Source organism: Tenrec ecaudatus, chromosome 10 (assembly GCF_050624435.1).
Source record: "Tenrec ecaudatus isolate mTenEca1 chromosome 10, mTenEca1.hap1, whole genome shotgun sequence".
Lineage (NCBI taxonomy): Eukaryota > Metazoa > Chordata > Mammalia > Afrosoricida > Tenrecidae > Tenrec > Tenrec ecaudatus.
Genome location: NC_134539.1, coordinates 64866539 through 64879964, shown reverse-complemented (window position 1 = coordinate 64879964; position 13426 = coordinate 64866539). Strand labels below are relative to the sequence as shown.

At 42.5% G+C, this 13426-nt stretch overlaps 1 protein-coding gene and 1 pseudogene across 1 annotated transcript in view; one reads left to right on the top strand and one right to left on the bottom strand.

Annotated features, from left to right (window-relative positions):
- The window catches only part of PRUNE2 (prune homolog 2 with BCH domain), a 308041-nt gene that overhangs the window by 14390 nt on the left and 280225 nt on the right, over positions 1-13426 (bottom strand). Inside the window, exons 16-18 of the mRNA XM_075559541.1 lie at positions 10865-10951; positions 4111-4209; positions 574-609 (exon numbers count right to left, since the gene is read on the bottom strand). Coding sequence (XP_075415656.1) covers positions 574-609; positions 4111-4209; positions 10865-10951 — 222 coding nt within the window. The remainder of the gene's footprint in view (positions 1-573; positions 610-4110; positions 4210-10864; positions 10952-13426) is intronic.
- Positions 7639-9037, top strand: LOC142457990 (5-azacytidine-induced protein 2 pseudogene; annotated as a pseudogene).

The following is a 13426-nucleotide window of genomic DNA, read 5'->3' as shown; positions in this document are numbered from 1 at the left end:
CCCTCAGTTCTTCATCCAGTCTGCACAAGCAAACATAATCGTCACAGAAAAGAAACACAAAAAGCAAGCAGAGCGTGAGAGAGTCACCAGCCAAGGCAAGCCAAACAAGTTGGGAGTGTTGTGTGCTTTGAGAACCCATCCTCCGCAGCCACGGGAATCACGCCTGTGATGAGATCTGGGCCCATTGACATCCATTCAGAGATTGTGTATCTGGTTAGCTTGCAAACTCCTTCATCGGAAGGCTACAAAAGTCGCAGCAACATGCTTAGTGAAGCTGAGAACCTCCACACCCCTCTGCTGGGTACAACTGAAGTTAGCTTGCAGCCGGGCCAAATCGGGGCTGGGCAGGTTCAGTAGGGTTCAGTTGCAAATCAGGGTGACCTCAACAGCTTTAGACAAGACAAAGGCTACGGTGGCCAACAGAGACGGACGCAGAGCCCGTGTTGAGGTCACACACAAGGGAAACACCGGGTACACAACAACTCGGGAGCGTGTTGAGGTCACCCACAAGGGAAACACTGGGTACACACACACGGGGTCCAGGTGAATGGAAGATCAGGCAAGAGAGATTACCTCACAGCTCTCTTAAAAGATTTCTCTTCATCGTACCTTATGAGATAAAAAAAGGACGTAGTGAGGACAGCGAGGAAACAGACATGGAACATGAGAGGTGACTGTTTCCAAGAACAGCCTCGCCTGAGAGAAAAAGTTCACCCGCATGATGACGAGACAGCCTTGGGCGGGAAATCGGAATTTCACTAGATGCAATCAGGGGTGCATAAAATGTTGCATGTGGGTCATGTTGAGCAAGGTTTCCTGTCATCCAGCCCCTTTTATGACAGACTCCAACCTGGCTGAATAATGTACCTGGCCACGGTGAGAGCCTGGGGAGGTGATTTGCCAACAGGAAGGAGCTAGGGCTTGTTTCAAGTCACAAATCGCATGATGTGAAAATGATATGAATAAATGTAAGAAAAATGGCTGAAAAGATGTCCAGAGGAAATGGATCAGGATGGGAAAAAACACGGACACTTGGGGAGAGCACGCGCAACTTTAAATGGTCTCCTCTGGAGGTCGGTACACATATGGTGCCTAACATCTGTTTGAGGAGTATACCACACCATATGTACCACAAATGTACCGCATGGATGTACCATCAAGAGCCCTGCAAGCCCAGGAGGTTATGCGTTTGGCTATGAATCATAAGGCCGGCAGTTTGAAGCCACTGGGCGCTCGAAGGGAGAAAGATGAGGCTTTCCACGCCTGTAAAGATTTACAAGATCAGAAGCCCACAGGGACAGGTCCAGTCTGTCCTGAAGGGTCGCTGTAGGTCAGAATTGACTCTGCAGTGAGCCGCCTTCAGTTTGGAATGTGTACCATAGGTTTGGTGGTGGTGGTAGCTTAAAGAGAAGCAGCTCCTCATTTATTATCTTTCCCCTAATGGCTTCGAAGACCCCGAGCTCCGGGATGGACCCCATCCCCTCAGTGCCTCCTCTTCTTGGTTTGGTTGACTTGCGCAGTGACTGGGCGCCAGCCTTTCACGCCCTCAGGGCAGTGTCCCAGATATGGGGGCGCCGGCATCCTAAGGCTAGAGTCCTGTATCCAGAATACAGCTCTATCGGGAATACAGTTCCTGGGCTTTGTCTGGAGGGCTCACCTACCGTTTGAATACGATAGGTTTCACAGATGCGCAGGGACTGTTTTATGTAACAATACGAGGCTCCTACAATATCCAAATCGAGTAACATTCTGTTTCACAGAACTTATCGCCCACCGGTATTTCTAATTGGAGCCTTCCCTCTTGAAGAGAGTTTACCCCAATACGGCCCTTGACGAGTTGCCAGTTTAACGTCTCATAGGAGGATAAGCTTCTATGAGCGACAAGGTCATGACACGTAACGTTTTGGATGGCCCATTCTGTGCCACGTGACTTTCTAAATGGCTTGTATGAGGGAGCTTCGAAAAGTTTGTAGGAAACTGGAATGAGAAGGGAAGGGAATTTTTCCATGAACGTTTGAGTCTCCACCCCCATTCTCCGTCAGGCCTCAAGACAATTCCATGTGTGCATCAGTTCCCCGTTTTACAGATGCTGAACCTGAAACTCGGAGAATTTGAATAGGTTGCCTAATAATTTTAGTAGAAAGTCTCAGAAACATTTAGCGGTAGGAGAGAAGGGGCCAACTGATACTCGAAAGCCCCTTCGCCTTCTTCTTGGCTCAATTACTTCCAACACCACACCCCAGAAAGCATTACGGTCTTCACCTGCAAAGTGTCCCACACTCATTTCCACTGGGAAACAGAATGACCTTGTTGTCATTTGCACAGGGAAGCAGCATTAGCGTAAGAGGGAGTTTGCTAGTTCTTAGGATGGTAAACAGGTGCTGGTGAGCCAGTCTGACTCATGGCAACTCGCCCTGTATCACAGGAGAGCCTTGCTCCCTGGGGGTTTCAAAGGCAAGTCAGTTGATCACTGAGTGCCCGGTGACTACTGTGGGTTTGTGATGGCTTTTGCTTTCTACCGTGTTTCCCCGAAAGTAAGACATCCCCCTAAAATAAGACCTACTTACAGATTTGTCTCTCGCTGAAATATAAGGCATCCCCCCAAAATAAGGCTTCCCCAAACATAAGGCCTCACCAATAACAAGGCCCGAAAGCTACTGTAACTCTGGATTCTGGACCGTAGCGGCGGGCAGCACAACGCAGCTCACTGTTGGCCACAGCGCAGCCGGAGCGGACAGGAAGTGCGAGTAAATGTACCATAGATTGTTGAACATGGAAATAATGGTAGTAACAAGAAAGTCTTGATACTGTAGGATTCACAGTTTGTCTGGTTATGCTGGTTTGTGATGACAACTACTACCATCCCGCATACACATAATAAATTTCCCTTTGTGTTGTTCAACAATAAATGTGTACCATATTCTTCTTCATAGAAAAATAAGATATCCCCTGAATATAAAACCTAGTTAGTGCATCTTTGGGAGCAAAAATTAATATAAGACACTGTCTTGTTTTTGGGGAAACAAGATATCCTAAGGTTTGAATGTGGTTGCATACATTTAAGAAAGCAATTTTAAGAGGGAAAAGGCATGGAGATCTGGGAACCAGGCTCTCCTGGACTTGAATCCTAGTTCCACGTCTCCTTGGCCGTGTGTCTTTACAAAAGTCAATTCTCATTATTACGTTTTGCCCTCATCAGTAAAATGGGAGTTTACCATGGGGATGAAATACATTTTATTAACAGAGCACAACACACTCAACGAGAGTCCTTGTCTTTCCAGCTCTGGGGCCTTTTTAAAAGGTCACGGGATTCCTTTTCCTGGGAGCCCAAATTGGGAAGTCCATTTGTTATCTACCTTATGGAAGAAGATGGAGGGCAGGTGCCTGTTTTCCTGGAGCTGTCAGCTCTGGTTCTAATCAAGAATGATGAATCACACACAGTGGAGGGAAAGACACCATATATTGAGACAAGGGGTCTTTGCAACAATGAACCAAATACGAGAACTCATTCTCCTGTGTTTTCCCATCTCAACTCCAAGCGGTTAACTGTCACTTTTATTCATTTGAGTACAACCTTGAGTCCCTCTGTGCCTATGCTTTCCTCTTGCAGCCTGTGATTGCTGAGTAATTCACCCCCGTGGAGCAAAGAAATCATTCCTAAGCAGCCACCCACCATAGAGTACACGCCATCTGTCTAATCCTGTGCCCGAAGGGAAACCACACAGAAACGTATTTAGAAGAAAACACAGACCAACTCTGAGATGGTAAAGAAATCCCAGCCATGCTAAGATCCTACTGTGCCTGTAGGGGCCACAAGGACCAGGTGCTGTGGTAATGCTTTCTCCAAAATGAAAGTAAAATGCAAGGTGAGAATTAGCAATAATAAAAAATAACCTAGAAAGGTCTGAGAAAGGAGATCGGAAAGAAACAAAACAGTTAACTGTAGGGTATAAGAGAGAGCATATTCACTGCAGGGTAGAGAAAGCATATTGCTTGGAAGACATTTCATTTTTGTTTAAAAAATCAGCTAAGGCTTTTTCTCCATCATGCCCTTGCTCCTTCTCCAAGCATGCACCCTTCCTCACCGGGCCATCTACCCAACAGACTTACTTGATGATGCTCTCTGGGATATGAACGCAATCCATTGGAATCAGTCCACTGAGTTCAGCTAAGCTACCGACATACTTAATCTTACTGCTGAACTTTGAGCTAGAAGACAAAGAAGAAGAAATATATTATCAGTCGCGGTTGTGTCCTCCTAAAGCCTCTTCTGGGAAGTCTGATGGCATGGAACGTCTTGCTGCAGCCGTCTGAAGGGGAAACACCAAGTGAAACCAAGCTGTTGCCGCTGAGCTGATTCCTTACAGTGAGCATTTCGGATGGAAGAGAACTGCCCCACAGGCTTTTCAAAGGCTCTAAGTCTTGATGGGAGCAGACTGTCACCATCTTTATCGAACAGAACGGTTAATGGGCTCAAACTGCGGATCTCTCTGTTAGCAGCCATGTGCTTCACCAGCGCACCACCAAGACTCTAAGAAGGAACGCCAACGGCACTGGACTAGCTACCATGCATCAGACGCAGCTCCAAGTGGTGCTGCATGCCAGTAGGCGCTCTGGTGTGCAGTCCTTAAACACATAGCTGCCAACAAGTCGGTACAGAGCAGTGACTCTGAGATAGCAAAGAACTTCAAGCTATGCTAAATCCTCCTGTGTCTGGGTGGGGTGGGGTGGACAGTGCAGCTCCATCAGTCACTCCATGGGAGAAAGATGTCACAGATTGCTTCCGTCCAGATGGACAACTTTGGAGACTTTATGGGACGGTATCGCTCCTTGATGTTATTTTGCTCACCCACTCCTCCTTCCAAAGGTTCTTTCTTTTGGAAAATATCTCTTGATATGGATTCTCATTCTTGGAGCCCTATATAGCACCCCAAAATGTGCCTTCCGCCTTTAGGTTTCATTCCTCAGTGTACTCTGTTTGTGGCCTGACTGCAACCGGTGACTCGCCTGGCTATGCCTGCTTGCTCGTTGCTGGGAACGGAGGCTGGCAACTGAGACGAGTGTTTTCTTCATGTCCAGCACCTACCCCAACACTTGATATAGTTGAATGGCCCATTTTAATGACCTCTTTTTTTACATCTAAGAGTTGGTTATATGCTGATATAAACTGATATCCAAGGAGGGGTCTTAAAGGTGTTACTGGCTCTAGCTGTAGCATATAATGGCTTGTTCTTTAATTAGCAGGCAGTTGGATTCGGTCTGACTATATCATTCCTAGGATGTGTTACAACAAACAGCTTGCAGTCTGGATTTTTTATAGCCTGTGAGCTAAGAGGTGTCCTGGTGGTAGGCTGCTATCTACAAGGTGAGGGGTAAGTTCCCCAGCTTCTCTGCTGCAGAATGATGAGGTGACTGACTCCAATAAAGATTCACAATCTCAGAAACCCTCTCCGTAGGGTGAACATGATATGAGTTGGAATTAACTAGTGGCGGGGTGTGTGTGTGTGTGTGTGTGTGTGTGTGTGTGTGTGTGTGTGTGTGCGTGTTTTGAGATTGGTTTTAGGAGCCCTGGTGGTGTAATGGACTAAACATTACATGTTGGGCTAGTTACCATGAGGTCAGCCTTTCAAAACCACCAGGCTCTCTGATGGAGAAAGATGAGGCTTTCTACTCCTGTAATGAGTTACAATCTTGGAAACCCACAGAGACCGTTCTACTCTGTCCTATAAGGTCACTGTGAGTCAGAATTCACTTGATGGCAGTAAGCTTGGTGTCTCCCCCACCCCTGCGCCCAAGAATAGTTTTAACATTTGTAAACAGTTTTAAAATATAGTTTAAAATATTTCAAAAAAGAGTATAAATTAAGTTTCAAGGTCAGTATATAAAGTTTTCTTTAAAATTTTCTTTTTAAGCTTCATTGGCATGCAATTCACATATCATAATATTTAATAATTCACTCGCATCAAGAAGAGTTGCAAAATTATCACTATAATCAGTTTTTGAGCATTTTATTCATTCTTGTACACATAATTATTAGCTCCCCAATACCCCCAACCTTCCCTGCCATACCCACAAGGAATCATGAATCCAGTTACTGTCACTATAGATTTACCTGTCCTGGATTTCATACAAGAAAAACATTAAAAACAACACTTAACAATAAAGAAAAAGTAAAATAGATAAAACCTCAATTGAAATATTAAAAACTAGAACAAATTTTAAATGGATCATAGAGAGATCCAATGAGAAGGTGCTAAATTTTAACTGAACCGCATCTATCTGCAACAATCCACTTTCCGATTCACTCTGCATGAGAGCAAGGCTCGTCACAGCCCTGGTCCATGGTCAGGAGGGCATCACCAAAGGTACAATCCACGTGTATTTCCCCTTCACTTTTTTTTAGAAAACGGAAATTGCTTTAAAATGGGAAGTTCATACATAAAGTTTTATTAGCACACAATGATACTCCCTTCGTTTCCGTATTATCTATGGTTGCTTTACTGATACAATGACAGAGGTGAGCAGCTCGGCCTGGGACTAGACAGCCACAAAGGCTCAAATATGATTTAATACTGTACGGAGGAAGCTTGCTAGCTCTGCTGAGGCAGTTGTTTGACCTCCTTGGGCTCCAGGACTTTTATTCGTGCAATGAAAACGGCAAGTTGCACACACTCCTGAGAGGGCTGCCCTTCGGGTTAAATGAAATGATTGACATGATGACTCAATAAACTAATATATAGAATGTTCCACAATACTATATACTATAATCTTATAACTTCTTTTTCTTTCTTTCTTTCTTTCTTTCTTTCTTTCTTTCTTTCTTTCTTTCTTTCTTTCTTTCTTTCTTTCTTTCTTTCTTTCATAGAATGTCTATTCCCAATAGAACAAGTTCCCTGCTAAATCCTAGTAAAATGTTAGGCTAGCTGCTAGAAGAACCTTGATTTATAATTATTTGTCATCAGTATCACCTTGAAATGCCGTTCAATATAGTGCGGAATTCTATTTCATTATCTGAAAGGAACATAGGTTATGTTGTTTCTTGAGAAAAAACATTTTTTAAATGTCTGTAATGCCTAAGAATAAGTTGTTAAATCAACTTCACAATCCTTTATAAGGAGCCAGAATGGTGCAGGGTCTGGCTGGAAACCCAGAGGTCGGTGGTTCGAACCTACCCAGCTGCCTGTGGGACAAAGCCTTGCAATCGGTTCCCAGTACAAATGATACCCAGGCCCGGCCGCAACTGCTCACTGCTCTGAAGAGGACCACCATGGGCGATCCTGTGGTGTGTTGTTGTTAGCTGCCCACGAGTGGCTTCCAACCCATACAGCAGAAGACAAAGTAGGAGAACAATGTGGAGCAGAACTCAAAATCCTAAGAGACTAGGCTAACTAGTTGAGTAGAAACGGATGATAGGTAAAACTGATGATTTGTGAACCCCAGGCCCTTGAGGAGGGGCAGGGGTCACGCCAGGGGTGGCACAGTTGTGGCGAAAGAAATGGAAATCCTTCTTTGGCGCTGCCGAAGCAGCTGCCTTCGTTGGGGAAGCGGTGTCCTCCAGGAAACCAGAAGCCTGTGGTGACCCCTGGCCATCCAGGTTGATTTTTATCCATTGCCAAACATTGGAGGAGAATTGAAACTCGGCGGGCCTGGGGACAGTCCTGCGGAGCCTGGCTTCGGGCTGTCATGGATACATTGGTAGAAGATGACATCTGTATTCTAAATCATGAAAAGGTTAAAAGAAGAGAAGTAGTAATGACTCCAGGCTCACTATATGCAGGAGATGCGACTCTCACTTCACACTTTGCTCTTGCAACAGCGTATGAAGACATCAAAGAGCGATTTAAGGATTCAGAGAAAGAGAACACTTTGTTAAGGAAAAGAGTAAGATTTTTAGAAGAAAAGCTTATAGGAGCTCAATTAGATGAAGAAACAAGTTCTGTGGGGTGAAAACAAGTAAACAAAGCCTATCACGCATATCGGGAAGTCTGCATTGACAGAGATAATTTGAAGAGCAAATTGGATAAAATGAATAAAGTCAACTCTGAATCTTTGAAACTGCTGAATGAACAACTACAGTCTAAGGAAGTAGAACTCTTCCAGTTAAGAACAGAGGTGGAAACTCAGCAGGGGATGAGGAATTTAAATCCTCCCACATCAAACTGGGAGGTAGAAAAATTGAGCTGTGACCTGAAAATCCATGGTTTGGAGCAAGAGCTGGAACTGATGAAGAAAGAATGTAGTTATCTCAAAATAGAGCTACAAAAGTCCAAACAAATGGCCCTGTCTCAAGATGGCAACCAGAAGAGCAGTGATCTCCAGAGACTAAGCATTTCAAGTGATAATGTGCAGCATGCATACTGGGAACTGAAGAAAGAAATGTCTAATTTACACCTGGCAACTCAAGTACCAGCCAAACTATTAAGAAAACTGAAAGCCCCAACTGCAATTAAGAAAGCCTGTACTCCAGTAGAGTGCATTGAAGACCTTGAGAGAGACAGAATGAAACTGCACTTGACCAAGTTGACTGCAACATACAAAAGACATCAGTCTCTCTCACCGAATGGCAAAGCGTTTTCTCATGCCACATCTTCTCCCCCACCAGGAGAAACAAAGATCTTTCCACAGAAGGCAGCTCTCCAAGCATGGACCGATAATGAGAGAGCCATTCCTAGTGATGGTACATACTTTCAGGAACACAGCTCCTATGGCAGGAATTCTCTGCAAGAGAATTCTTGGGTATTCCCAAGCGAAACAGCCTTTGGAGACTCTAGAAGCAAAAATGTGCCTTTACCTAACCTGCCACCGCTGCACGGCGTGGATCAGCATAATCAAACCTGCCTGTACAAGAATTAAAACTGAAAAGTTTTGATTTGGCCACAAAGATCCTATACCTCCCTCAGTGATTCCCCTGAGAAATTACTGAACTGAAAGTGGACTGTGATTAAAATTTGAACGTTTTCAGTATATATACATCTGTACATACTGTATTATAATTACACGGTGACTTTTCTAGTGTGAGAGAATGCCTTCCGGCTCCATAATGTCAACACAACAACACATATGCCACTGATAAATTATTGAAAGTGTTTTAAAGAGATTTTTTTTAACCTTTGATTACAATTGTGAATTTCAGCCTTTCAGATAAGGAATGGAATTGATGTTTTTTGGATGTGGATTTATAAAGCATGTGATACAAGTACACTGCACAGGAAAATAACCAAGGATACCACTCTAAGAAATTAAAATCCTGTAATTACTTCAAGTTGTATAAAAGCACAAAGGCCGATGTGAGTAAATATTACAATAAAATCTTTTGATGTCTAGGTAAAAAAACTGATGATTTGTTATGTAAACATTCACCTAAATCTCTCTCTCTTTCTCTCTTACACACGCACACACACACACACACAAACACAAACACACACACAGAAAGATATTACAACCTAGAAATACTATGGGGCATGTCACATGGGGTTGCTATGAGTCCCAGTCGACTCAAAAACATCCAACAACAAATCTTACATAAGCCCATGAGTGTGCAGTGATTCCTATTCTCTTGTCAAAGTATTTTGTGTTATTAAAATAAGTGGCTTTCTGTGTTGTTGGTAAAAGACTAACATCGGAGAAGAAACTAGGTGAATCTCGCCTCTTAATTGTTGGAAGTAGAGATTGGGAATAATAAATAAATACAAGTGAATATTAAATAAACAGAATCTGGATGGCAGAGTCAATCTACACAAAAAAGAAACTAAAGATTTTACCCTTTAACTTTTTTTTCAGAATTAAATTTTCAGAAGTTTCTTTAGGAATTTATTAATAACTTTGGGACTGGAAAATTTTAATGTATAAGGGTTCCAGAGAATAAAAGCCTATTGCTCCATTTATTTAATGGCTTCGAGTCTTACTATAGTAGGAGGCTATTTTACTTTTTCTGGTGTCCCTAAGATATGAGGTAATAAACACTTCAAACTCCCTGACACCAACTCTATGGGGCAGGTGAGAACTGCTCTTCTGAGTTTCACAAACTGTATGTAATGCTCTCTCTTTGTTTAAATCACTTTATTCGAGGCTCATACAATTCTTATATCCATCCATCCATCGTATGACAAGCACATTTGTACATTTGTTGCCATCATCATCCTCAAAACATTTACTTTCTACTTAAGCCCTTGGTATCAGCTCCTCATTTTTCCCCTCCCTCCTCCCTGCCCTCTCCCTCATGAACCCTTAATAATTTATAAATTATTATTATTTTGTCATGTCTAGAAAGTCTCATCTTTCTCCCTTGGAATCACTGGTGGTTTTGAACTTTTGACTTTAAAGTTAGCAGCTCAATGCATACCCACTCCACCAGGGTTCCTCTATGAGGTAATAGAACACCAAATATATAATCAGTGCCGATATATCTTCACCAAATTGAACTGAAATAAAACCAAACATCCTCATGGACGTTCAAACCACAGCTCTCAAAATGACCTGCATTATATTTGTTCAGGGGAAATGGGAGAAGACGAGGTCTAACTCCAGCTTCTATCCTTAGGGAGTCTTTGTCATTGCCTCCACCTTACTTCTTTGTTCTCTACAAAATAGCCTTCATTTCAAATAAGTCTCTCCCCTTCCTCCATCCCCATGTTTAGAGCATATAATTTAGAGATCCTTCTCTGAATGACCAGGAGAGAAAATATTCTTAATGAAACAATTTTTCAATCAGAATTAGGAACTTCAGAAGGATAGCATCAAATTGCTTTCCAGGAAAGAAGGAAACAAAATATATTTTTCTTTAGTTTATGACCTATAGATTTATAACACAAGGAATCTATGTTTCTAGAAGGGACTGATAATACATTAATTTTTATAGACATACCTGATAAAAGGCCGTGTTACTGCAAGTATTGTTCTGATGAACCAAGAAGGATGAACAATAATGAATGATTTCAAATTCTTCCGCAACCTATTTTGAAAAAAGTTTTAAAAAGCTTAGTCTTTACTCACCATACTAGGAATTAAAGTAGCAAAGGTATCCTCAAATAATAATACGGCATATACAATTTGAGGGAGTAGGAAGGTAAAAAGGCCATAATTAACAAACAGAATGCTTTTGTGGCATAATTTAAAACCTTATAATTCAAGCAATTTTCCAGTTATTCCAAATTTCCAACAACGAATGCAGAACAGAAGCTGTATTCGTGGAGTCCATTCAATTATAAACCATTAAAAACATTTTGGCTTGTGAATGTTTTTGATCTTTGTAGCATTATTTTCACCCTTTTGGACAGCATTCACTCTTTAAAAAAAAATCATTATATTGGGGGTTCTTCCAGCTCTTATCACAATCGATACATCAATTGTCTCAAACACATTTGTACATATGCTGCCATCATCATTTTCAAAACATTTCATTTTCTTTTATTTCAAAAGGCTCATCTTTCTACTTGAGCCTTTGGTTGGTATCCGCTCTTTATTTTCCCCCTTTGCTTCCCCTACGTCCCTCATGAACCCTTGATAATTTATAAATTATTTTCTTTGTGTCTTACACCAACCACTGTCTCCCTTCACCCACTTCTCTGCTGTTTGTCCCCCTGAGGGGTGGATGTTATATGTCAATCATTGTGATGGGTTCCCCTTTTCTCCCCCAACCTTCCTCCTACCCTCCTGGTATGGCCACTCTCATTATTGGTCCTGAGGGGTTTATCTGTCCTGGGTTCCCTGTGTTTCAAGCTCTTATCTGTACCCATGTACATGCTCTGGTCTAGCCAGACTGGTAAGGTAGAATTGGGGTTATGATAGTGGTGGGGAGGAAGCATTAAAGAAATAGAGGAAAGTTGTATGTTTCATCAGTGCTATACTGTACCCTGACTGGCTCCTCTCTTCCGTATGACCCTTCGGTGAGTTATCTACATGTGGGCTTTGGGTCTCCATTCCACCCTACCTCTCATTCACATTGAAATGATTTTTTGTTCTGGGTCTTTGATGCTTGATACCCGATCCCATTGACACCTAATGATCACACAGGCTAGTGTGCTTCTTCTATGTGGGCTTTGTTTGTTATCAACTAGATGACTGCTTGTTTATCTTCAAGCCATTAAGAACCCAGATACTATATCTGTTGATAGCCGGGCCCCATCAGCTGTCTTCACCATATTTGCTTATGCACCCATTTTTGTCTTTAGCCATCATGCCGGGAAGGTGTGCACCACATAACTCCAAGTTATTAGAACAAAGCCTTCTTATGTTGAGGGAGCACTTGATTAAAGGCCTAATGTCCATCTGCTACCTTAATACTTAACTTATAAATATATGTACATAGATCTATATGCCTATTGTTATATAATAATATATTTACATAGATACTGGTCTATATTTATATCTCTATAAATGTCTTTTGCCTCCTAGTTATTTCTTCTATTTCCTTTTACTTTCCTCCTGTCCCACTATCATGTTCCACCTTCATTTGGCTTTCATTAATTCTTCTTGGCTACATTGCATTTGATCAAGCCCCACCAGGCATCCTATGCCCTCCTTGCCATTGATTTTAGATCACTTGCTGTTCCCTTTCCCCTGGATTTGTTAGATCCCCCATTCCTTTCCCCAGCCCCCCCTCTCATGTCCTCCCATGCCCCCCCCCTTTTATGAGTGTTTTCAGGTCGAGCCTGATGAGGTGCTACATTCTGTAACCTCACCCTCAACACTGGAGACACAGTGTGGGAATTGTGTCTGATCTGACTCCACCACACTGGGGCTGAACACTAAAGGTGAGGGGAGCAAAGCAATGTAGTCCCCTAGAAATTCCAGAAACAGTCTTTGGAGGCAGGGCACTGCGTTCACGATTAAAAGCAGCCTAGACAAGTTATTTGATCTTACTGAGTGTTGGTTTGAAAATAATCGCAGTATTTCATGCTGGGTGTATAGCTTCTAGTTACGATTTTAATCTCATTGACTTTCAAGTACATGATTCAGGACGGGAAAAACTATTCTTTGAGTATTAGATTATGCATTCGATGAGTACAGCAGTCAGACAGACAAGGTGAGCCTGTACTGTTGTTTAAGAGCCACATCAATGAGGACGCCAAACACAGGAGAGACATCAAGTACACGTGCAGTTCTTAGGTCATTTCCCTGCCGATGGCAATCCAAAGTTTTGTTCCAGTGTAATCACTATGGATTCGAATCCACACAAAGGTACTGTGTAGACTGTTGCTTGACTTTAACTTGGATTATCTATGAGTAAGTGCTGAAATAAGGGCATAATACTTGTCCACGTCACCGCAGATCCAATGCAAATAAACATCAACAGGGCCACATGATACCAGTAAAGAATCCCGGGTATTTTGATGTACCTCCAGGAGGAAATTGCATGTGTATAGCTTAAAAGAGACTCTGTCCCTCAGGTTTGCAATTGCAACGCTTCCTAAACATCTTGGATTTT